The following is a 26,404-nucleotide window of genomic DNA, read 5'->3' as shown; positions in this document are numbered from 1 at the left end:
CCCGTTGTGCTGGAGACGGTGCCGCCCGCGCCGGCCGAGGAGGCCAACGGCACCGAGGGCGTGAAAACGCCCAAAGTGACCTGCGAGGAGAGAAACGGCACCGGGCTGGCGAACGTCACGCTGCAGATCCTCAACGTTTCTCAGGTAAGCCGGCGTTCTCAGTCAATGGTGGCCATGTCAGGCTGCTCGCTGAACGGTGCCTTCCTGCCAACAGGAACCCCGTTACGTGTTTAATTGTCTGCGCTTGCTTTTATCCTCCTTTCTTTAAGGACCTGATGGAGTTCCTGAACCCCAACAGCAGCGACTGCACCTTAGTGTTGTTCTACACGCCGTGGTGCCGCTTCTCCGCCAGCCTGGCACCCCACTTTAACTCTTTGCCTCGGGCCTTCCCGACCCTTCGCTTTCTAGCCCTAGATGCGTCTCAGCATAGCAGGTAATTCMCGCTTCTTATAATCGTATAGCAATTTGCTTTCAATACAAAGTTTTGTTTTTAAAACAGAAGTGATTAAGGGGAAAAAAAAACCCACCAATATAAATAGTTGGTTGTCCCCTTTATTTTTGGCTTTGCTGCTTACATATTTTTTTCCCCTCTTAACAACTTTAAGCATACAGGAAATGTGTTAGTCTATCAGTAGATGTAATTCAGCTGATAACTGTGTTTGGCCGCTTTCTTCAGGGATTTCATTAGCCAAAAAAGGGCTACATAATCTCTGCATCCTAGTATATTCTCAATTAAGAAAACTMAGGCCCATTAAGCACATGTTCTTATGATGAAACAACATGCTGATCCAATGCTGAAGCTTGCAGTGATGACTAACTCATTAGAAAAGCATTTTCCTAATGACACAAGAAAGTGGTTGTGTGTTGAAAAGTTGAAAATTATTAGAGTAAAACTGACATTACCTGTATTGTGAGTCTTGTTTCTTCTTCCGGTGCATGTCTCTTCCTTCGTGTCTTGTATTTGCTTTATGTCCCTCAGTTTATCAACCAGATTTGGAACTGTGGCTGTACCCAATATCCTCCTTTTCCAAGGTGCTAAACCTATGGCTAGATTTAATCATACAGACAGAACCCTGGAAACACTGAAAGACTTCATTTTTAATCAAACAGGTACGTTCCGCAGCTCTGATTTAGGGTTTGCTCTAGCTCCAAGCTGAACTTTCTTCTCCCTGTTAGTTCTTATTTTAAATGAGTTTCGTGCAGACCCTGAGGAGACCATCTGCAGCAGAGGTCCATCTAACTGCTCGCTTTAGTGAGCTGGATTTCAGGGCATGCTAAGTGCAGAACCTCATCTTACTGGACTGTGTTTAAAGAGCAGGGAGAGACAATGAGKTTTAGCCAGCAAAGAATCAAGCACCTTTTTGTCCACAATAATTAGAGAATAAATGCAGAGGAACAATGGCAATATTGCCAGTACTGTGTAAGGTGGACTGAGTTGGAGGATAAGACAGTTTCAGTGCTGGAGGATAAGATGGTGCTGGAAGAGAATAAAGGATCCCAGATTTTGAGCTCTGCTTCCCCCGTTGTGAGCTCGCAGTTGGACAGCTTTTTGTGGTGTTTTKCTGAATAGCAACAACAATAATAAAATGTCTAGGCCAATGAGGGACTTTACATTAGAGGCCAGGAATTATTTTATTTGCTGCTACAGTAAAAATACCAACCTTCTCTCTTGCCCCCTTTTCCAAAAGTTTGTGCTGTGGATAAAGAGAATGAAAGTTTTCTTATGAAAGTGTCCACATATGTCGATAAGCGTCACATACATTGGTAAGCCTTTCATTCTACATTGGTAAATGATATGGTAGATACATTAAAATACAAAGACTTTCATCAAAATGTTAAGCAAATGCACCTTTGAGAATAAGAAGAAAGCTCCAAATATAACCAACTTATTTGCATTACATTATTATTGATGTTTATCGAGTGATTCTCTTTTCAGGAATAGAAGCTAGAAGTGATGTGACTGTGACCGAGGAAGACTGGGAGGGCCCTTTGCCGAGTGTCCTGACCAAAGGGATAGACTGGCTGCTTCTCTTTTCTTTACTCTTTCTGGCTAGCTTTGTTATGTATGCGACTGTGCGGACTGAGAGCATCCGGTGGCTAATCCCAGGGCAAGAGCACGAGCATCAAGAATAATCCAAGGTGCTAAAGCAGTGACGGGWTTTCTTGCTTACTGGTAAAGGAGGAGCTTGTGTGGACTAAAATTACATGAGAATGAACTGGTGAATTTGTTGATTGTAATTTATAGTCTTGACTGAAAATCGGCTTTGTTTATCAACTAYTGAATCTGTAAAAAGCAAACACATGATGGTTAACATGGTGAGTAAACACAGGGGGAAAAAAAACCCTAAAATGTATTTATTAAGTTGCTCTAACTTGCTTATTTTTAATGTAAATATGTGATAAAGTTCTATTTTGCTCCTAAGAAGCCCCTGAGCTTTGTAGGTTCCTGCAGCATATTTGCTTGTATATCTGCATTGCTTGGTGAAGAAGTAGAGAAAAATTGCTTCCRTTCAGGTGGAATCGGGGAATCTTCTTTTACAAAAATCCACGGTCTCTGCATAGATGGCACAGTTTATACTATGGCATTAGGATGTGTCGACACACGTGAATCRGTCTCATTTTCTGACTTAACAATTTATTATTTCAGGAATACTTAAAAGGGATATATTAGTGAAAGGTGGTGTTATTAAATTTGTTAGGAAAATGAACTACAGAACTACTATATTTTAAAATATTATTTTAAAAATATTAGTGTACATCAAACAATGATTCCTGTGTCTAAAAAGACTCGGTATGTATTCACTTTGCATTTTTGGATACAGCAATACCAGCCATAATAAATTTTTTTTAAAAAGCTTTTGTACAAGTCTAGACAGGGTGACTGTTTCCTCTTTGGTAGTGACATTAGAGGCTGTGGTCGGCGAGTTGTGAGCAACAGTCTGACTTGCAGCAGTGGCTCTTTGTAGCATTGAGAGCCTTTCCTAAAGGTCACTGCACTGTGTGGGTGTGTGACTGGCGCTTCCCTGTGGAATGGAACCGCATTCCTTCTGCACGGCCTTAAGTGACTTCCTCGCAGCACTGCAAATGCTGCTCGTGAAGCATCGCTCACCAACCTAAATTAGCGAGATGAAGTTGAGATTTTATTAACATTTCTCCTAACATATGGTTGGTTGCTCACTTGGGAAGTCTGCTGCTRGTGCTATGTAAAGAACTAGCGAGGTTTTTAGTGGTGACTAATSCTGCAGGCCTAGATTAAGGTGCAGTGGGTGCTGTGCGTGGGTTTTTGTGTGATTTGATGGCACAGCCTCTATAGGTGACCTAGGTTTGATATAAAACCCTGTTATGAAGCTTCTGAGCAGAAATGAAGCTAAGAAGGAAGACGGGGAGCCATAACCCCCGCGGCTCCCTGTAGGGCCCCCTTCCTCCCCAGGAATTCCTGGTTTCCCCTGTCGCCCTTGTTCTCCTCCCCTTCCCAGGCAGGAAAGGTCCCGGCCTTCCCTGGGGGCGGGGCGAGCGCTATCGTGGGCGGAGCCTTCAGGTGTGGGCGGGGCGAGGGTCGTGGAGGGCGGGGGCTCCCTGTGTGGGCGGGGCGAACGCCGTGGTGGGCGGGGTGGGCCCGGCACCGTGGCGGGGCGGAGCCTCTCGGTGTGGGCGGGGCGGGCGCCGTCGGGGGCGGAGCCTCTCGGTGTGGGCGGGGCGGGCGCCATGGCGGGCGGCGCGGGCGCGCTGCGGCGGGCGCTGCTGGGAGCGCGGCGGGCGGCGGCCATGGTGAGCGGGCGGCGGGGCGGCCCCGCGGCCTCAGCGCGGCCCGCAGCGGGCGGACCCTGGAAACGAGACCTTTTCCCAAAAAAGTTTCGCATTTCAGCCAGTCCCGAGCAGAGAAATTCCGATTTGATGATTTAGTTTTGTTCTTTTTTAAACTGCCGTATGTGTGTGTATATATATGTGTATTATATATATATGTGTGTGTGTATATATATATATGTGTGTACATGTGTACATATATACGCGTGTGTGTATATTTATTTTGTAATTTATATGTGTATAKATATAAATATGCATGTAGGATAGATACTGGTAGGTGCCGATGCAGAGGGATGATGTACACGGTACTGAAATTTGCTGAGCAGTTTTGCATCAGGGCTCCAGTAACGCGTTGAAGGTCTGTAGACAGCTGAGGCAAAGCTCTTCTGTGTGTGTGTAAACATACATATATGTGTATATATAGTTACATGACATAGTGACTGCACGTGTTTGCAGAGTTCATATCTTGCCCTTCAAACACCAAATATTCTGCACTAATCTCTGATGTCCCCAGGTAACTTTTAATTTTTCTTTGTCCTAACTCGTTCTTCCCACACTCCTTTCCCAGGTCTACTCAAGCTCAGTCTCCCTGTTCATATGAAGAAATATGCAATTTAATTTTAAATCACCAAACTGTGTCTTTGACTTCTGTGGCCAAAGCAGGGCCTTGGGAACGCAACCGCAGTGTTTAACCCATCAAACGCGCTGMTGATGAGCAGGAGAGCGAACCTTGCCCCGACTGCTGGCCCAAACCCTGCCCTTTGCTACCTGAAACAAAACCGCCCAGGACTTTCTCAGATCAGCTCCTGATTTTGCCTCTCGGCAAATTAAATAATAATTTTGAAGGAAAAAAATCTAACTTAAAGTGTTGTCATAGCAATACACGTTTGACATCCAACCACTGCTTTATTCCTGCAGGCCTGCAGTGTTATTCTGAAGGGCAAAGGGCCTAAATCGGGTCAGTCTGAGCACTACAAAACCTGTGTGTTCGGATGTCTGTGTCCTATTGGACGTAACCCCCACTAAGTGCTGCTGTTGGGGTGACTTCCCTTATTTTTGTCCCTTATTGATGAAAATTTTGCCTCTTGGAAATCACAGCGGCTTCCTTTGGCTGCTCCTTAGCTGTGCCTATGCATTTGCTCYTCTCTCCTGCATGATAAAAGATTTGTAATAAAGAGCAATCCTAAAGGCATTTGCAGAGCTAGAATTAATTGCATTAACACAAGCTTTATTTTAATACTGCATGAAATAATATTTTAAGATTGCATTAAATRTTTAATGTCTTATATTTGAATATTTTTTTCAAATATTTAATAATTAAACGTTCTAAGCAGCGTTGGCTTTGGCGTGCAGCACCATCTGGTGGCAGAGGGCTCCAGACGGACCCGAGCGCTCGGCAATCGCTAATTGTGCCCATTAGCCCTGTCAGATCCCTTCGTAAGTACCAAGAGAGTGACTGGGGGTCAAAGACATGCACCTCTCTAATGAAATAACTGCACGTGAAACTGTCAAAAAAAGGCAAAAGACCCAAGTTTGGACAGAAGAGCGTTGCTGTCAATATTTGCAGACCCCCTGTGTGTTACTGAAGTCCTGGTGCAAACGTGCTCTTGGACTTTCAGAAAGGTATTTATGGTATGTTTGCATGGTTATGATTGCTGCTAGCATTCACAAAGGCCAAACAAGCTGGGTTTTGCTCGGTGAGGGAGAAAAATCTTCCTGTTAGGTTATTACATTTATAGAGTAAATTCGAGACCGGTCTGTTAGAATAAGCAGTCCATAGTTAATCACTCATGTTAAATCTCAGATGCTAGGAAAAAATATCAGACCTTTTCAAAATAACCTATAGACTCTTCTATCTTCAGATTTCTTTTTAGACACTGATTGAGGTGTTTAAGCAGGTGGTATAATCTGCTAAGTCTGGGCTCCCCTTGGGTTTAGGAGGACTCACTTTGCTCAGAATTGGACGTATGTGTGAGTGCTGTTACAGTGTTGAGTGTTTGTATCAATAGCTTGCAGCTGCAAGTATTTGYATTGTCTTTTTTTTGGTGTTGTCAGTGGAAAAAATACCTTTCAGTTGCTTTTAGACTTCTGCAATGCTTGCTATTTGTAAATCCATTTCATATTTTACTATTCCTAAGCAAAGTTATCTTTAATGCCATCTCATATTTTATGTTTTTTTTTCTGTCCTTTAAAATACAGATATTCCCCTGATACATCCCTCTAGCCTCTTATAATTGTACATTCAATGCACCATGTAAATAATCTAATTTACATGGCAAAATAATTCTGTGGAAATTAATTCGAGTGTTACAGCCTCTGGATCATTCGGGTGAACAGACTGTAGGGTGCAGGGATGCTCGTGTCCGTGTTTGGTTGCATAAGAGTCAATCACTCACCTGCAATTCAATGCAAAAACGCATAGCCAGGCTCCTTGGACCAAACAGAATCAGGGTTTCTTGGTTGTTTCAAGTAATATGARTTATGCTGGTGTGAGAAATTATCAAAACTAACAAATCACATAGTGATTTTTTAAATACCTCTTGTTTCTTGAACATTTACATTTCTACAATACATAACCACAGTTTCCTCATGTGGTTTTCTTATTGTTGTATAAAATAGGACTTCAGCCTCACTTGTGGAATGTTTCCTGTTTTCTTTTTTTGTTTCTCCTTGATAGTCTTCACAGTCTCACTGGTTGACAACAGAAGAAAGGAACCAAGTTTTACTGGATCTTAAAGCTGCGGGCTGGTCTGAACTAGGCGAAAGAGATGCCATCTACAAAGAGTTCAATTTCAAAAATTTTAATCAGGTAATTATTATTATATGCTACTTTTAATGTAAAGGAAACATAATTTCCATGTGATCTTGATGGGAAAATATTTATATTCAGAAATTTGGGAGTGTCCTGTTGAGGCCAAACACTGTTGGATTTGCCTAGGTGGATTGTTCTCTGATTCTGATCTTACTAGATGGAGTAAATAAATTCCATTTTGTATTTGTGTGGTAGATAYATTCTAATATCACATTTTCTTAATTATAATATTGAGGTCAAGGTCAGGGTTGCTATTATAGGATTAGACAAATAATATTTGATGCTGTTTTTTTTTTTTTCATTTAATTATTAGCACTGCTAGATTAATAATAGAAATAGTTATTGGATAGTGTAATTCATTTTTGTCTGTAAGCACTGGAAAAAAAGGTGGGTGAGTGTAAGAACAGAAACCTTCTCCCCAAAACTAAARTATTAATAATATTTATTTACACCTTTCCTCTAGATAGTCTCTCTAGCATGTTTAGGTTCAGATTTAAGGATTTACTGCCATAAGGTGAATACTTATAGCACGTGGGTACCAATTCAATTATATTTGTGTGCCGACCTCTTTTCAAAGTTTGCTCTTATGTATTATCTCTGCTGTTGCTCTTCCTTTTGGTCCTATGCCTTAAACTCAGATCTTTTCAAGTTTATTTTTTAGTTTTTTTTCATCCTGGCCGAAGTATCAGTGGAACATGTTGATGAGTGAACACTATTTGCTTCTCTAGTATTGACAGTACTGGAAAACAATCTGTACAGGGAGTGAAAGAAAGCAGTTTCCATTCTATTTTACTTTTGTAAGTGGTGGAAACAGGGTTTTATTAAGGCGACTTGCTCTGGCTAAGATGGTCTTTTCCTCCCCTGCTAGAAGGACACAGCAGAACCCCGGGCTGCTGTTTGTGGTGTATGTAGAGACTAAGGGTGAGCTGTTTATTTACATGGCCGTGCTTAGGCTTGGAGATCTTTAGGAAATCAATAGTAAGCTAGATAAACAATAATTTGAAACGCTGACTCTTTGCTGTTTCCAATAGTGTCATAGAGAGGGGAGCCCAGACAAGCAGAGGGAAGGTGAGAAGTGCTCCCAGGCCCTTGTGAGCGAGGTGAAAGGAGCAGAGGAAACAGCAGCTGAAGAACGAGCTCACAAGCAGGACAGGGCTGTTCCAGGGAGCACAGAGTCCTCGGTGCGGTTTGTTCCTGGATTGCACTTTAAACCTGAAAGTTAATATAGAACAAATTAAACCGTATCGTGTAACAAATCGTGGGCTGCGAAGGAGCTGAGCCCAGGAGGGGAGGCTCACGTGAAACCTCGGTGACACGTAAAGGCAGCGGCAGAACTGGAAGAACCGAGAGAGAGCGGCAGGCTTGACCTTGGTAAGGGAAAAGAAACCCTGGAGAGGAGCTTGAGATTTCATCCTCCGGACTCCTTGCTGCTTCAGCAGGCCAGAAACTGGGTTTTTTTTTTGAGTTAATAGAAAATATTTTTGCATACTGTAAATATACTGAATCACTTTGATCAGATGCATTTCAATCCTAGCAGGCGTATCCAGAGACAAATCAGCAAGTCCGTGTGCCCCACCAGCAGGTAGCTGGAAAATCCATTTCTTTGGCCATTTCTTCTTTTCTTTTGGGTGTTTTTTTGACTCCAGTAGATTTGTCTTACAAATTACATGGGTATTCATCTGTSTTTCTAACTTGGAGATTAATAAACATGCATGTATAAGAAATTATGTTTATTTAAATACACCTATTAGTAAGTGGTTATGCAGTAGTAGATGTTTATACTGCCAGTTCATATCCCCTTAGAAATGGTAGCCACAAAAAAGCAAGTTGCTTGATTGGTTGAAAGGTATTGGTACAATCTGTGTTCCCTTCTAGCTTGCATTTCACAGGTTCCTTGTTTTTAAGGGAGAAAATGAGAAGGGTGTCAGCAGAAGTTGGGAACTGGCTTCAAAATTTAGCATTTTCATTGTGCATCCAGTGGAGAAAAGAAGCAGAGAGTGGAGAAAACAAGCTCTGTAGCTCTACTTGGGATCAGTGTTGTTTGTGAATATCTGAAGGCAGAATATCGCTTAGAGGTTTTTTTTTTAGATTTTATATATATATATGTGTATATATATATATATATATATATTTTTTTTTAAAGAAAACCGGTAAGTGCCATCATTTGCAGTTGCAGAAGGTGGAAGCTGTTTGTGGTGTTGCAATCCCAGGGAAGGGCTTAATATGTGATTTCCAGCTGGGATACTCAGACCTGGGTGGTAGAGAGCAAGTATTTGTCTTTTTGGAAAGCTGGAAATGAATTAAAAAGAGTTGATGGATGCATATGCTTACTTGGAGTTAGAATACTCTAAGTAAATAATGTTTATTACAACTCAGGGAACACATGACAAAACTTGAGCTATTTACCTGCTTTGTAATATGGGAGAGTTTAGTCCTGTAATGAAAAGAGCAAGATTCTAGGTACAGCTTCTTTTATTTCATGCAATAAATCTTCTGTTTACAGTATTTAAAGTGTGAGTATTCAGTAAAAGTCAGAGAACTGAGAAATATAATTTCCTCAGTGATCTTCATTCTGCCCTTTTACAGATGGCATAAAATCAGGTGTGTAAAACAAAAAAAAAAAGAGTTGAGCTGACATGAAAGGTATTTCAGATTTATGTTTTGCAGATGATATTGGTATGATTAATGTATTCATTGCTTTTTTATTGCTTCTCACAGATAATGTTCATGATGCATGGAAAATTCTGTGTCTTTAAAATCTATGCCAGGTTTACAAAGTCTGTGTATGTCAACAGATGTTAAGAATATAAACACAACTTTTATTATAAAGTCATGCAAATGTGTAGACATGAACTTGGTTTATGTATATTATTTTCAGCATGAGAATGAAATGAAACTTCTGTGAAGCGAGAGTTATTTAGATTCCTGAAGCTTTCAGGCTGAGATCAGCTTGGTTAAAAGCGATCAGAAACGGGCTGCCTTCTTAGTCGCTGACAAGCTAATGACACTTCTGGCTTACACGATTATTTTGCAACACGGAGCTTAAAACTGCTGATGCTGTTTGTTATTCTGGAGATCCATTTTCATGAAAATGGGCTTTTGGGATACAGTTCTCCCAAACAACTTGGGGACRGTCTGCGGTGCCGATGCGAAGCCCTCGGTTAGTTCCGTGGCTGAGGGTGCCTGGCGCCTTCTCGTCCCATGTCCCGGCGAACGCAGCGTCCGAGCTCGGGGTCCCCCTGCTCCCTTTGTGGCCGTGGCTACTGCGAGCAGGTTCTGAGATTCTCCCGAAGGGCCCCTTCCTTCAGTAAGGCCTGGGATGGTCTCCAGGGGATTTCATAGTCCTGGGATGGTTCTGGGCGAAGATGAGCCACCATAAACGTTAGAGCTACATCAGAGTTTATTTAATAGTCTTTTTTCTTGCCTGCAGGTGGACTTTCCGTAGCCATCAGCCGGCAGCAAGGCAGCCAAACCCAAGCCTAGGATGGCAATCCCTTTTCCTCTTGCATTTTTCCTCTGTTATTCCTTTGGGAGCTGGCAGAGAAGAGCCATCTGAGGATCTGACTTTTAAGACCTGCTATGGAGAGCTATAGTAGGAGAGGGGAAGAAGCAAAAAGCGATCAGGGTGTCCAGGCTACTTTGTATCACCAAAAAGGCATATTTTAAACCCTGTTAATTACTGTTTCTGTGTGATTGCAACAACACGCTTATCCTCTAGCTATGGAGCAGGYGGTTTGTTTCCAGTCTGCCAAAGCTAAATCCAGAACCAGAATAGAAATATAATTGGCACTTTCCAACTGCACCACTAAGTTTTACTAATTATAGTTCTGGGAACTTTGAGAAAGGGGAGTGCAGGTTGGACAAGTGTGTGAAAGTCAGCAGGCAGGGGGTGGTAGAATTGCTGAACTCTTTCATGTCCTCACCTATATCTCAGGAATTTCTTGGAATTTTCTTAGTATTCCACCTCACTAAACTTCGGGGGTGACCATGCATAGGGTACAGACTTGGCTTAAAATCCAGAATTTCTGCTGAAAACGCTTTGCCTGCCCCTTCTTACAAATTGTGCTTACAAGCAGTTCAAAATTTGACAATCTCTTTATGCTTTCATCTTGGAGCCAGTCTGGTTTTTTTTCTAGCCTTGCTAGGGTTGCATGGACAGACTGAGCACTGAAAAGGAAGCAGCAGAACACAGAAATCTCCTCTGGGAGCAATGAAACCAGTGAAACTTGGGTTTCCAGGGATTTATCCCCATCTGTCATTGCTCAGATAACTCCAGCTCTTCTCCCACATGATGTTTCTCCAGCTTCATCCACACTCCGAGCTGGCAGGAGGCAGAACATGGATGAACATCTCCAAGCCCTGAAGGTGCTGGTTTGCTCACAGGCAAGCAAAGCAGAGCAGGGCTGAGCCCACACTAGGGCTCTCATTTTCACCAAGCAGGAACCTTGTAGCTTTGAAACTTCTGTGACTCTTGTCAAATTTGTTTGATTTTGACCAGAGGCTTTAGAGGGCAACTGCCTGTGTGATTGCATTTCCTTCGTTAATCTGCAAAAGCAGAAAATGCAGTTACAGCATTAAAAAGGTGGGCATGTTTGCTGATGGGCAGGCTCAGTAATTACAACTGCTTTCTTTTATGGGATAATTTTAAAGAGAAAGCTTTTGTAATTTCATCTAGATAATTTCAAAAAAGCCCAGCATATTTATATAGATGTATAAGACCTTTAATGTTGTTTTAGAAAGTGACAGGAAATCAAGTGCTTTAAACTTCTAAGGGTTATTTTTAAATATTTTTTTCAATATTTTCAGTATTTTTGGTGACATAAGACACAGGTGAAAGATGAGCCTGAGCGGAGAGGACAGTAAGGAAACGCTTTGGAGAACTTTGGAGAACAGTGAGTAGAAGCACACGTGTTTCATGGTGAGCATTGGAAACTTTTTTTTGAGAACTTTATTTGAAAGAGGTGTGCAAAAATTCTACCACAGGTAAATAATTATTCTCACTATGCATTTTCTTGCTAAATTTGCTAGTTGTTTTTCTTGATATCAAGAATAAACTCTAGAATAAACTCTTATCACAGTACTGTAAAGAATAATAGATACCTTTTTCTCCTCRTTGAAATTCCAGCTATATTCCTTTAGCTGTAGGAAGACGTGCCCTCCGTTTTGTCCCTTTAGATTGGCTGTGGTTATATATCATGGTTATAATATGGTTATATATCCAAACTAATTCAGTAGGATATGCAGTGAAATTCTTGATTTGTTTTAATCGCCTTACTTGGTGAAAATCCCCTGGCYGGGGTCCTTGTCTTTAGGTACCTTTCCCCCGCAAGGCTCTTTGGGACCATTCATCACATCTACCCTATGGAGCTGGAGCAGCGGGCGCGGATTCTATAGAGTGAGACCAGGGCAGGTTGCTGCAATGACTTGAGCTCAAATTTATCACACTGTGAGTGTGATCAGTGTCAAAGCTGCCTTTTCCCACCCCAGCCACGTCGCTCCATCTTGTATATTGATCAAAGATCGGAAAATTTGGTTTTTATACGCGTAGGCAGTGAATTTCATTGCTGTTTTATATACTTAATCTTTGGCTGTTTGGCAGAAACATGTCCACGCCTTTCGCGCACTGAAAACATAATATCCTTCAACCTACAATCTGCAGAGTTGAAATGAATTTTATTTAAAATATTCGGTTGTGGGCCACATCTCCAGCTTTTTATATGCCACAGTGGTCTTGTTTTTTTTTCTTCTCCATTGTCTGATAGTGAGGTCATTTTCAGTCCTCGGAGAAACTTTATTCCCAGCCAGATGCGGGCCATATATTAAAAGTAGCACCTGTGGCTAATATCACAGCAGCTTACCATAAATTTACATGGTAACTAGGATTATATCTGTCAAGACTGTTAAAAAATGTCTAGATTTAATTTGATTTCCAGTATTGAAGGAGCTCTCCAACATTTTGCTTCATAACTATATTTTAAAAGTTAAAATCACTCCATTGTTAAGTTTTATAGCACTCCCAGTGCCCATTAAGTTGATTTGTTAAATGGAGGTCAGAATAAAGCAAGTTGGCTACATTAGGATCGGAAACCAACCCATTTGTGACAAATTTAGTCCTCGCGTGTGAATCTTCTCAAAGCCTCCGCACTGATTGGTTTCAGGTGTAGCTTATGTCGATTTTGGTTAACCTCAAAGCAAGAGCAACGTGAGTCTGTTATTGTCAGTTGGGCTACCCAAACGACAAACCCATTTTCATTTGTTTGGGGCATTATTTTTTATATGTATAATGTAATATGTGCTTGCTCCCTCTTTTTAGACTTTYGTGTTATATTACCTGTTGAATGAAAAGAAGTGATTTTATTTTTATCCATCTCCGTAGGTGCTGTTTTTCATATAGACTTTCCTAAACTGCTTTGTTTTCCCTTATCCTTTGAGTCCTCTCCCATATGCTGTGATTTGTGCACCTGCACTGTTATGAAAGTATTTCTGTCGGTAGTTACGTTGTTCACTAACTTCCCCACGTTTATGAATACAATAACCGATTTACCATAAATCAGAATTATTTATGAGCGGGTTTACAGAGTTGAGAAAATCTTGGTATCTGAAAATAATGAATTTCTGGCCTATCTGCCTGTTGACATTTCCCTTTTATTAGAAACTGATAGTGAAATTCTGAGGACTCGCAGAGGTTAATGCCCGGGCTAAAGCACCGCGAATGAACTGGCTCCGCTGGCTCAGAACTCGGCGTAGTAAAAATATATATTATTCCTGGCTGATCACACCTTCCTCAAGTTTATGCTGGTGATGGACGTGGTAAATAACCCTCCTGCCTCTGAGTCGGGAGGTCGCGTGGGTCAAGATGCAGCTGCGGGACCCGGCCGCCTTCTTCCTGCCCGCATCCCGCGGTGGCAGCGGCTCCGAGCGTGCAGGAACCTGCATCCTGGGACAGGGCTCCTTTGGAAGCTTGAGGTTCTCCTTCCCGGGCTTTAGAGGAGGAGATGATGCTGGTGGCCAGGTCCACGCAGCCCCTTTCCAATAACGATTCCGGCGAACTGGCAGCTGGCGTGTTTTGCTGCTGGTGGGAAATGCTGCAGAGCTAGAACGCTGGTTGTGATAGAAATATTTAATCTGTTTGCATTGAGGTAGAAATCAAGTTCTTGATTTATTTTCTTCTCGTGGCCAGCATAGTGGAAGGTTCAAGAGCACACGTAAAGGCATCCTGTGCTCCACAACACTTTTGTTCCGATGCTTTTTGTTTACCTACATTTTTTCTATTTTAAAAGTAGGTGCCTTAGCTCATCTGCAGCCAATAGTTCCAAGTTTAGCCTTTTTTCATGTATCTGGGCAACTATATTACTATAAAACCTGCTTTGCTTTAATAGCAAGCCAGCTACGCCTCTTTTAATCAAATATTTCCCTGTTTGCTACTTGTGCACTCCTAGGGAACCACTGCTTTATCTTCCAKCTCCTTAAACCTTTGCTTTTCTAATGCATATCAGAAGCTTCTGCTAGACATAAGTTATGTGGGTGGCAGCTTGTGATTGCTCCTTCTCCTGCTCTTTGGTCTCTGGTCCCCACTTTGCCTTGGGTCCATGTGTCCAGATCCCGGTGCGATGGAGCCCGGTCACTYTGGGATGCTCAGAACAGCATCAGTGTCACCGTTTTATCGTCACCATTGCAGCCTGTCAGGATTATTAAAACTATCCCAATATTAATGCTACTTAAGTGGAATCCTTTTAAATTGCTTATATAGCCTCCCTTTCTTTAGGAATTGGTTTGCTGGTAAATTCTATTTCTTGGGTAAAACAATATTAACTATTTCCCCTAGTTTTTGTCTCTTCCCTCCAGCTTAAACCCTGTACTATGTGCTGAGCAAATCTTAAGGGTTCTTCCTGACCACTGCAGGATGAAGCAGAGGTGAAATCCAAGATGCCACTTCCTAGGTGTTGTAGAAGTTGCATTTGCATCAGTTTAATTTTTCTTATGACTTTTACTGTGATGAAGAATGGTCATTTTATTGATGAGGAAAGTCCTCTTTCTCCTCAAAATTCTTTCTCTGCCTTTTTGGCAGTTCCTGGGGGAAACTGTATCTGCAGTTACTGAGTATGGCACACCACGTAGACCTGGTGTGTGTGCATTTAAGCTTCAGGCTCTCCAAGTGATCTTTGGGCTGCTCTCCAGTTGGCTGCACTGTGCACGCTTTCCCTAAAAGATGGATTTATTATCGCTTAAGTAAAAAATACGACAACGTTTGCCTTATGCTTATTTCGTGCATTCATCTGAATAAAAATAAATTATTTGTCAATGCCCTTTGGATTTTACAAGCATTCTTGCAGATTTGAGGAGGAGAAATTTTTCTCCTTCTTTCAGCGATATGTAATGCACAAATGGATTTATAATGATTATTCACTCTGTTTGAATTAAACTGGACAAACTGTATATCAGCCATACAGGCAGACTGTGGCGGACGAGAGCGGGTCAGCTGATTTTAACTAAARCTTGGACTCTTTCTTAAACGAGCTATGGCGAATGTGGTAATGGTTTTGACTTCAGCTGGACCCCTTCGTTTGGGAAAATAAGATTTACATTGCCTTTTGTAGAGATGGCCACTCTGCACGATTTCTTTTACCTTTTCACTCCAGGAAGCCTCATGCCTTATAACTTTATGCATGAAAATTTATTTGTGTGGGGGCACGGGAAGGATGCTGATGCAGATGCACAGAGCACATGTCTAAAGCTCGAGTCCGTTTAACCTCTTGCCTCCCCTTGCAGTTGGAATAGAGCCTGACTACACTTAAAACCCACGAAGAGCAACACCAGCAGTTCCTCTTTCTGCAAGTCCCCCTCCAAAAAAGCAGGAAGGAGAAACACACTTTGGGGTATTCTACTCCGGACCCGGGCTGGTAGAATAAAATAAAATAAAATTGCAATGCGCCTATTTCAAAATTAACCATTCCTGGCCAAAAGCACATCAGAGCCGCGTGGCGGACATCCGCTAATGCGGCGCTTCGCTGTTTTGGGCTTTAATGCACACTGTTTTACACGTTAACGGTTTTGAAGTTCCAGGCCAGCGCTGACCTTTCACATCTGCTCCTTTCACAGTAGGAATCTCCACTTACTGCTTCCTGTCAGGCTGGATTAGAGTGACAAAGTGCAGCGCTTGGGCTGGCTGCAATTTCGGTTTTGATCAGAATTATTTCTTTCACAAACAATCACATTTGCTAAAATGTTACATCTGCTCTGAAAAGCCACTGGCAGACCCTCAGTTTATCAGTGTGATGTGAGTATAATTTTTCATTCGTCTTTCATAAAGCTGTAAACCAGCCTCAAGTAGGTTGTTGGAGGAGAACCTCCCTTATTCCTCTTCCTCCTCCTTGTTGTGCCTTTCTCACCATTTGCCATTTTCTTCCCTTAATTTTGTTGGGCTCGGAGGAAGAGTTGCTTGCGTTTTGGAAACCCARGGTGCTGTTTTGGGGAGATTTTCACAAGCTTTTGCTAAAGAACTTGGTGTGCAGTGGGGAACTAGTGGACTCGGCTGTCACCTGCCCTGGCAGTGCCAACGCTGCTTATTTATGGCTTATGGTGCCCTATAGGAAGATGTTTCATATTCCTGGTGCACAGGGAAAGGTCCTGGTTCGTTTGGTGYTCAGGTGTGATTTTTCATTGTGCTGCAATGGAAATAGCAATAGGTAGTTAAATACGTGCTTGCGTGTCACCAAGGTGTGCAAAACTCCTCTAAGCCTCCCCAGCTCAGGGGCACGTTTATAGACGCTTCTTTTAATGCCTAGTGTTAGAAAAATAAAAACAGAGGTGTGCAAAGGGTTTTCCTGGCTTCACACTGTGCTCATTTGTGCTTCTAAAGGAAATTGCACATTGACTGGAGGGTTAAGGCGAGGTGGTACCAGCCTTTGCAGGGCTCATCCTGGCAATCTCCTACAGTGTCTTCCGAGTGGAGTGCTTCCCTGGCTGCATCCCTACAGTCTGTCCTTCTCAGAGAACACCACTTATGGCTTTAGATCTTTTTTTTCTAGGTTCTGGCTTGGCCAAGAGGCCATTAGAGCTGCTGTCCTCACACCTCCGTCTTCAGCGAGTCCTCCCTCACGTGCTTGAGCTGTTGACCTTCTGCTCTATCTGTTTTTTAAGAAACAAATCAAAACAAAAAGGCCCGGCCTAGGGGTAAGAGGACAGGCAGGGATGAAATGATCATGGGACCAGCTGCTCCTTCTCTTAACCCATCGTAAAGCAATGGCTTTCTTATCACTCTTTGATGTTTTCGTAGGATCATAAAGGATTGAGATTTAAAGGATTATCACAGTCAGGATGCAATTGCCTTTGGACACTCAGCAGAGAATATTTTGGATATTAAAGTGGTAATATGTGTAATCTTGGCCAGAAGACTAAGGAGAATTTTGTCCGAGTGCTCCGTATGTTATCAGCAACATGCATGGCATGTGAACTTCATTTTCATGTCTACAGTATGAAATCATTCCTTTGTGTACAAGTAAAAAGAAGCTTTGGAAAAAGAGCAGTGTTTCTGCCACGGCCAAGTGCGTTTTATCCAAAATGTGGTGTAATGGATAATGAACCTCCCTGTTCTTCTGGAGCGCTTTGCAAAGCTTTCTATTCAAGAAAACACCTGAGCGCTATAAAAGTCGGAGGGTTTGAACACATTTTTGAAGTTAAGCATTTGCTTAAATTAATTCGCATTGTGTCCAATTTCCAATAGCTTTATACTAGGGGCTAGAGTTGTGATCAAGGATGTTTTAACATCCAAGTGCCAGAATATTTGTGCAATATGCAGCCTAGAGGTGAGCAGAGTGACTTAACAGAAGATTCAGGTGCATGAATTCAAAAGGCTAGAATGGGAACTAACTGCCTSTTATTACTAGTTTATAGTGTTTTGTTTGAGGACTTTATTACAGTGCAGCTCGAGTTTGGATTTGCTGGGCCAAGCATTTACTTTTAACAAGTGAAATTATCATTGTTCTTTCAGTTGCATGGCCAAGGGAGTTTATTATTTTAAGTGACTGATTGCTTTAGCAGGTGCTCAGTTAATGGGGGCTTCACTGTGTTGTTTAATGTTTTCAGGTAGGGTGCAAAAAGCTCATTTAAAAAAAAACATGTTTCTTTAAATAGCCATTTTATTTGGTGTAAACCTCCTAAGTGCAACCTTTTTATTCCGTTTTTGAGCAGAAGGAAATGACTTGGAGGAGGAGGGCAATATTTATCTGACCATGAGGCTGGAGGATTTCTTCTGTGCCCAAGTTCAATCCAGAAAGCTGTGATTATTTTCTGCCTTTTTCTTCTCTGCTGAGTGAGTAAGAATGCTATAAAGGAGAAGGGCAAGTGTAGCTTGATAAAAATCATTAGAGTTATTTACCACCTGCTTGGAGCTAATTTTTGAATAAATAATGTTATGAGGATGCATTTGCCTAGGTTGAAGAGGGGGAAAAAAAAGATATTTCAGGTGCTTTTCTAAAAGTTGAGGTATGGAAATTATGGCAAAAATGCCAGCGAGGGCGGGATGGGGCTGCAGGGGGTGACGGTGCCCGGCGGCGCTGCGAGGAGCCCGCAGGCGCTGCCGCCGCTGCAGAGCACGTGGTGCTTTAGAGGAGACCCTCGTTAGGGGCTCCCGGGACCTTGTTCAAGCTTTAGCTACACCTTTAAATTTAGGACCTTCACTTATTTTTGCATAAGTCTTTACAGGCATCCGTAATTATTTTTATATGCCTATAAGCAAAGGAATATCTCTTCTCATAAGGTGGAGCTTAGGTGGTTTGAAATTTTTATCGCTAGCAGAAAGAAGTTTTTGTGCTGCTTTACGACATCTCCGTGTTCTCTCTGACTTTGTTCAATCGAGCTTATAAATCTTCCTGGTGGTGCAGATGATTAAACTGGACGTGGAATCTGTTCATTGAGTCGCAGTGCGTATTATCTGCCTTCTGCTCCTGAAATCCAGGTGCAATCACTTACTGCAATAAAAATGAGAATAGGGATAAGGATCCTCAGATAATGCAGGGGCTGCTGGAGAAGTGGAGCTGGAAAAGGGAAAGGTGGGACTTGTCATGCAGGTTGCCCATGAGTATCTTGCACACAAGTGAATGTGAGGGGTAGATTAAAGCAAACCAAGGAAGGAGGATTTAAGAGCGGGTCAAAGCTCTTCATACCTTCCTATTAGTGGCTTTTTTGTATTGAYTCTCCGTATCCTTTGACCTTAACAGAAAAATTCTACTTGTTTCAGGCCTGTTGAGTGTCATATGGGGCATGATACCCTCACACCTGCCTTGGGATAAGCCTGTGTCGTAGCCTAGACCCCATGGAATTTGGGAGGTAAAACCTTTGACTCAAACTTATCTGGGAGAAAAGCATCTTTAGCAGCACCGGGGCTATCGAGCTTCGTGTGCTGGTTGTGATTGCAYGGAGTCAATTTAAACTTCCCTTCTCTCCGAGCAGCTCGGGCTTTTTCCCAAGGACAGAATTCCTGGAATTGCCTCTGTCATCTCCTGCAGCACTTGACATTGTCCCGGTACCTGTGCGAGAAACCCCCCCGGTTTGGGAGAGGCCTCGGAGCTCCAGCTCCCTTTGCCTCCACTTATTCCGCGTGCTCTTCAAATTGGTAAATCATATGACAATAAACAGAAATACCCTCAGTGAAGAGGGAAGGGGAAACTGTTGTTTATCTGGTCAGGTGGTTTAGATTAGCAGTGATGCGGGTCTGTATTATGTTACTTTAAATCATAGTGTCCCAACAGGACATAAATTATGAAGATTGTTACAGTATGTTTCATCCAGTGTAAGATCAACAAATTGGAATAATTTTTTCTTTATAGGAAAATCAGTGCTTTGGCAAAGTTATTGTTGAAGAATTTAATTTAACTTGAGCTTTGCTTGCGTTATTTCTTAATATATAAAAACTATTTGCATAATGTATGAAATATAAACATTTTCAGAATCAAAGGCAAGAATGCMTCTTCCAAGATTACATAGAGTGGCAAGCTACTTAGAATAGATCAGTGTTTGTGCTTTTGCTGTCAGAAATGTTTGATATAGAGCTGGCCAGCTAGTTTCTTCACTGACATAATTGTAAACAAGTGTTGCAAGACAGAAACAGCCTTTTTTTTGCAGCACAGAGTGTGAAGGTTTGCACAAACTGTGGCAGATCTAACGTGGAAGTCGCAGTTTGGAGTTTGCAGCTGTAACAGGAAACTTTGCTTTTAAGCTAATAAATGGGGAACTTTATTCTGAAGGCAAAGCGGAGCTTTGTTTTTGCAGAGGATGTGTGCGGATTCGTATGTGGGGTGCGAGCTGCCAGCCTTGGTTTTCTGAAAGATTGTTGTAAATTCAGGAGAACATGGACAATTAAGTTAGAAATTGTGAGGTTTTTCTGTTTGTTTTTTATGGCGCCAGGTTTCTTTTTTAAGACAGAAATGGCATCTGGGTGCGTGTCTGTATGTCTGTAATATTCCCCTTCCCTCCTTTCCCTCCACCCCTGAGCAGGGCTTGGAGAAYGGGAGCGCTGGACACGTTCATGGTCGGAGTAACAAGATACTGAAGAGGAGGTAGTGGGGAAACCTGGGCAAAATATCCAAGGTTTTGGCCAAAGCCAAGCGTGTTCTGGTGGYGGGATGAGCTGGGCTCCAGGTGGGATGGAGGGAGAGCAAGGTYGCCCAAGGGATTGGCCATGGACTCTTGTTAGGATGTGATTTAGYTGCATCCGTAGGWAGGAATTTCCCAGTGTTCTTGGAATGATATGAGCAGGGGGAAGAGCAGCAGGAACGTGCGGCCCTGGTTTGTGTCGTATATAAACCCGGACAGGGCCAAAAATAAAGACACCCAATGTCTAACGCCATGTGGGTTCAATTTCCYGGGAGAATATTCGGGGAACCGATGACACCAAAGGGAGAGAATCCTAAAATGGGAATGTTCTCTTGGGAGTGCATACCTGGTGCATTGCTSTCGCCTCCTAACATTTGAATGGGATTCCTCCTTTCTCGTTTGTGTTTTAACCATATTGTCGCTTTCAAATTAATAGGGCGACTCTATAAGAAAATTTAGCATATTTATGAGGTAAACATATTTTTAATGAAGTTGCTTGAGTTAAAATAAAGCACACTTGGTGTTTCTTGTGAGCACAGCAGAAAATGTCATGAGATTACATTAACCCCTAGTAGCAATATGAAAGGTACTTCCATCTAGCTGGACATTAAGGAGTTTTTGCTTTTATCTGTTAGGTAGTAATGTAAGCTAGATGTGTAAAAAGTCCATTGTTTGGACCCAAACCTGAGCGAGCTGAGTTTATTTTTGTGATAAACCTTCAAATCTGCTCGAGGAACTCGTAGGTCATCATTTTTATTTGGATGAATGGAAAAGAAATGGGCTAAGCCGAGTTGTCCATTGCCACGTATGACAACGTCACTATAACTTGGGTTATTTATGCATYTCCCGCCGATAACTGATACCAACGGAGCCTGATGGGTGTGGGAGGGAAGACAGGTAGCCCTTACATTGCCTAGGGTCGAGGTTAATGCTGCCTCGAGCATTATAATGACAGATGGGAGGCAGAAACTTAACGTCCTCGTGATTAGCATATGGTTTCCTTGGCTGAACGGCTGCGGGAGATTGAGGCGGCCTGGGTACTGTCTTCCAAATGAACACGTTTTAAAGCAAATAAATAAAAAGCATCGTTGTGCTGTGGAGCCCCTCAGCTGTTTTTCTTGAATATCTTCATTTTTGTGCGTGTAAAGTATTGTCAGCTGCTTTGTTCTGGGGATGCACGGCAGTAATCTATCACTGGGGACTCGCTCTTGGGTGATATATTAGCACGACTTGCCGACCTGTGTTGCTTTGATGTGTAACTCATCAAGATAATGTTGGCAAGCGCCGCACAAAAGCAGCATGTTTAAAAAGTATTAAGATGAATTGATTCCTTGCTTAAGAAGTGTGAAAGGAAGAATAATAGCAGATTAGGCCAGGGATCCTGCGGGGCTCCCGGCGCTGCTGAGCGGAGCGGCGGGTGGAATTTCAGCTCTCCTCTGTTTTTTCCATTTTCAAGAAACACGACTTGCATGGAGCCTTATTTGTGATAGTGTATTTTGTCACTTTAAAAAACAGTTTTGCCAGTCCTAAAAGGCTACTAGAGCAAGATAAGGCAGTTAATTTCTTTTTATTCTTTTTTTCCCACTTTCTTAGTATAAGTTATTCTTCCAAGGAATAGCTCCAATTTTTATCCCATGGAGGCACACGATGACTGGTAGTATTTAAAAAAAAGTTTTAAAATGCCGTTGCACCTGAAGCACCAGTAGTTTTTAGTTCCTTCTTTGATGGTCTTGCAAGACATGAAGGGAATGACCTGCGAGTGAGTCCAGGACTGCCCCTGGTCTGCCCGGGATTGCTCCGCTCGACGCTTTTCCTTCTGCTGCCGCTGGTTTGTTGCTGGGTTTTGCTCTCATCTTTGGCTTGGCTTTGTCATGAACTTGTCCAGATTAATCTACACGTACAGATGTTATTTTAGCCTGAATAGCCCCAAAGTACCAGGTAGATTATTTTGAAAATATTTACTTAATATGCCTATTACTGAAATAGCTGAATACATTAGGTAATATTTAATACACTGAGTATCTTTGAGCACTTATTTAAGGCTGCTGGAAGACACCTGAATCCTTTTGTTCCACCCTGTTTTTCAAGTTAAGATCTGGAAAAGTTCTCTTTAGTGACCAAGGGGCTACGAAACTCTGTCATTAGTATATTTAAGGTCAAGATTTTGGGGGATAAGTTTTGTGATAAGTAAAGTACTTGTCTTACTTCCGTCAAGAAATATATGATGGTCTCATAAACTCTCCCCATTGCTGCAGTCTTGACAATGATCTTGCACTGCAGACTGTTTGATAATTTTCATTATTTTTAATTAAAGTTGAAAAAGTGCAGACTCCTACTCAAATTAAGGTTGGTTTTGTTGCTGGAATGTGGTAATTACTTTAATTGATCACAAGATAGTTTCCTTGATCACCAATTAGACCAAATTACTGATCRAGTTTCAAGACGTGAAGAAATGTCCAAACTGATTTTATATAATAGTGTTTTCATAGCTAATCAAACCTAAATATCTTTTCCTTCCAGAGCCAATTGTATTTTCTAAAAGGAAGGTTATGGCTCTACAAATACAAAGGTGATTCATAAACAATAGCGTTCTAATTAATTTAATCAGCAGAGGAAGTGTTTAGGACCTTAGTGCAGATTGCAYGGGTGAAATTGGCTCCGCAGAGCTGCAGCTCGTGTTCTGAGCGGGAGATTTTTCCCTTTTGTGTATAAACAAACTCGAATACAAGAAGCAAGTTGCTGGGAGTAATTTGCAATGCCGAAGAGCTGCTGTGAGCAAAGCAGGGCGATGTATATGTACCACATATGTGTGTGTTTTCATCCTTTGCTATATAAATATCAGAGTGCGCTGGCTGTGACAGTTGCCGTCAGCTGGAGGCTGCAGCATCTCCAGGCTTAGGGTCTTAGGAACAAGCAGGGTGACCTGTCCTGAGGAGGATCCTCTGCCCCGAAAGCAATTCCTTGTCACGGGGGAGTTTTTCATAAATTTGATCTATTTTTTTCCTTGCTTTTTTGCACAAAGGCCGTCTAACAGCAGATTTGGTGCTGACTGTTGCCAACCTTTGGGACAATTCTGTGCATAAACTGTGGGAAATAATTGTGGGCTCCAATTAAGCCCACTCTAACAAATTTTAAATAAAATGAGTTTCGGAACTATTYTTACRTATGTGTTCCAACTTGTCGCTAACRTCTAGYGCACAACTTGCAGCGTTTGGCTTCAAAGCTTCTTGCTGAAACATTTGCAATTTTTTAAGCATAATTGTTCACTCCAAGTAAAATTAAACCAAATGAGAGCTTCAAGGGAAGTTAGTTTTCCCAAATTTTGGAATGCTCTTGGGTCAAAGAAAAAAGCTTTTTAATTGCTGACAGTTTGGTGATTTCCAAATGACAAACCTCATTGGAATGATTTCCTCTGATTATAACGTTTGCATTAATTTGACTGGCAAAGCGACTAACAAAGTCATACTTCATCCAGGCCCTGATTCTTTTTTTTTTTTCTTAAAGCTTTTTGCAATTTGTGAGAGGCAAAAAGACTGAAACTATTATCAACCATTATATGTCATTCATTGACCACATGTTTGTTTGAAATGGCCATCGCTTGGTGGAATGTGGACTCTCTATGTTCTCTTCAATAAATTAGCACTGCAAAACTACCTATATCAGGTAGGTTTTTGAGGAGGTTGCTGTATTGTAATATGAACCAGACCGTGGAGGTGGATGTGACTTTTGCTCCGCGTGTTAATTTGGGTCCTGTGCCCTATGGATGCAGCACAACGTGAGCAAAGCCTGTTGACTTTAAGGCATTCTGCTCATGCACTGAGGCCCTTTGGGCCCCACACTATAATTGCACTCTTGATTTGCACGGACATCCTAATTTTCTTTGTAGCGTAGTCATTTATTCTAAGTATTTTGGCAAGAGTCTGCTGTTATTTTCTTCTTGAGGCTGTGGTAAAACCTGCCTTCTAGAGAAATGTGCAGTGCAGAACATAGGGGCAGAGGGTTGGGAAGTCTGTTTTGATGGATTCAGGTAAAATAGGAAGTCACAGAGCAGAGCACCAAACCTACCTGCTGTCTTTGTCCCCCCCAGGGAAATAAATAGCCAGGTACTCACGTGAAAGGATGTGTTTCTGGTGTCTGCCTAGTATGAGACTGCTGGGCCATAATGCTTAACTTGGCAAGGATGTGGGAGATGGGAAATGTTGGGATGGGTGTTTAARACGCCGTGGGGATGTCCAAGGTAAAGTGGTTGCTCCCATGCAGTGGCTTTGAGTCCCCGAGTAAGGAACGTTTAGCAGAATGATTTACCAGGACGTGACGGGRAGGGTTTCTGCCCCAGGAAACGCTTTGGTGGCATGGGGTGAAATGCTCCTCCTGGGCAGGTTCAGTGCCCGGGTGGCTTCAGGCAGTGTCCTGGCGGTAGATGACTCTTTCTSTCCTTGCTCCTTTTCTCCTAGGCTTTCGGGTTTATGACACGAGTCGCTCTGCAAGCGGAGAAGATGAATCACCACCCGGAATGGTTTAATGTCTACAGCAAGGTAACTCGTCCACTGCCTTTGGCTACAGTGAATTAAGTAGACCAAGACCCAGCCGCAGTGCCACACGCTCTGCACCTTTGCTTTTTTAACTGACATACGAGGGAAGAAATAGGATGTGTTGCTTAAAAAAGATCTTTGCAGTGATAGCCCTGTTCTCCTCATGGGTAGAATAAATTGGTGGTGTCTTGTTTTTTTCTGCATACTTCTCTCCATCTCTTTCCTTCCTGTGTCTGAGAACTTTCTCACCACTTTGCTGGATGTTCTTCCAGAGGGCTCCAGCTCTGTGAGCTCCCAACAAGTTAAAAAAAAAAAAAAATATATATATATATATATATATATATAATATATATATATATTCCCCAAGGTCCTGGGGTGTGCAGTAGTGAGGTGGCACCAGGAACCACATCCTGCTCTGCAATTATTTGCTACCAGCTGCATAGTTTGCACTGTCACTTAATGTTTCTGCCCAGAATTTAGGGATTAAATGGAGCCCTTGAAGCCCTTTAAAGGGCTTTAAAAAGATGAGGAGGGCTCTTCTAATCCATTCCCTTTCCCTTCTTACAGGTTCAGATAACTCTCATTTCCCATGACTAYGGTGGACTGACCAGAAGAGATGTGAGGCTGGCCCAGTTTATCGACAAAGCTGCTGCTTTGGTCTAACGAAGATGTGAAATGTTTTAATGGGGTTGCTGATGATATTTTGTGTTTAGATAGTAGCCCTCATTCCTTGCAACACTGATTTAGGTCAAATCCCTCAGAGAACAAGATACTTAATTGGGGGAAAAGAAAAAAAAAAAAAAGAAAAAAAAATTTTAAAAAGAAAAAAAAATGAAAAAAGAAAAAAAAAAAAAAAAAAGGTGGAGTTAGACTTGTCTTCCTTTAAGAGCTCAGCGTGAGATACCCCTCTCTAAAAATAAGCCTGTTCTTATCCCAGGTCATTGATGACTGCACCTGAGGATGCAGAAGATAACACAGCCAGACAATCCTTTTGGGCAATCCTTTTTCTAGAGAGGTTTTTCTGATACTAAAAATATTTTWAAAWTATTTTTATATTAAAAAATAGCAGCAGCAGGCCCCTCTGTGCCAGCCCCCGTGCTGTCCCCTGCATGTCCAGGGGACATTACTGGGATACTGGCCCTCCAGAAGGGCCCAAATCCGTATGGGGAAGGCGGCCGAGGCGCGGTGAGAAGCTGCCGGACAGCGAGGACCTGCTGCGTCAGGGTCGGTGCCAGGATCCGCGCCGGGAGATGTCTCAGGTATCTGGTCCCTCACGTATTTTGGATGCAAAATGCAATAGCTGACAAGCAAATATTCACGTTGCTGAAATAAGGATTGTTTATTTTTTTGTTAATCCTTAGCAAGTGTCCTGTCACCGGCTAATTGGTAACGGGAATGAATAGTCGGAGTTTGTTGCCAGTAGCTACACCTAAGTTAAAAATGGAAAAAAGACCCAATTCAGACTTTCTGTTCAAATACTCTTCTCTTAAAAGTGCCATTTTCCTATTAAAGCAGCGGATTTCCCTGATAGCCCCTGAAAATGGTCAATGTTGSAAGGAATGAATGAAGCTAAAATGAACCACCAGGCTGCGGTACCTTCTGTTACCCGGGGGCGCGTGAGCAAAACTTTGCCCAAAGCTGTGACAATGTCTCTAGTGAACTG

The 26,404-nt window shown here is 42.2% G+C and overlaps 2 protein-coding genes across 2 annotated transcripts; both read left to right on the top strand.

Moving 5' to 3' along the window:
* On the top strand, positions 1–2,720 carry TXNDC15 (thioredoxin domain containing 15; the record flags this gene model as incomplete). The annotated part of the gene is made up of 4 exons (XM_026046250.1): positions 1–144; positions 270–433; positions 980–1,110; positions 1,937–2,720. Coding segments are annotated over 4 exons (636 nt in total), but the record flags the coding sequence as incomplete, so codon positions are not given.
* Positions 2,305–25,484, top strand: PCBD2 (pterin-4 alpha-carbinolamine dehydratase 2). Its single transcript, XM_026045512.1, has 4 exons — positions 2,305–2,316; positions 6,482–6,613; positions 24,664–24,744; positions 25,309–25,484. The coding sequence occupies exons 1-4, from the start codon at positions 2,305–2,307 to the stop codon at positions 25,402–25,404; spliced, it is 321 nt and encodes a 106-aa protein (XP_025901297.1). The 3' UTR covers positions 25,405–25,484.
* The last annotated feature ends 920 nt before the right edge of the window (positions 25,485–26,404 follow it).

The sequence above is a fragment of the Nothoprocta perdicaria genome, unplaced genomic scaffold, assembly GCF_003342845.1.
Source record: "Nothoprocta perdicaria isolate Ctin4 unplaced genomic scaffold, notPer1 scaffold_107, whole genome shotgun sequence".
Taxonomy (NCBI): domain Eukaryota; kingdom Metazoa; phylum Chordata; class Aves; order Tinamiformes; family Tinamidae; genus Nothoprocta; species Nothoprocta perdicaria.
The sequence above is the reverse complement of the archived record's forward strand: the minus strand, read 5'-3'. Positions and strand labels throughout refer to the sequence as shown.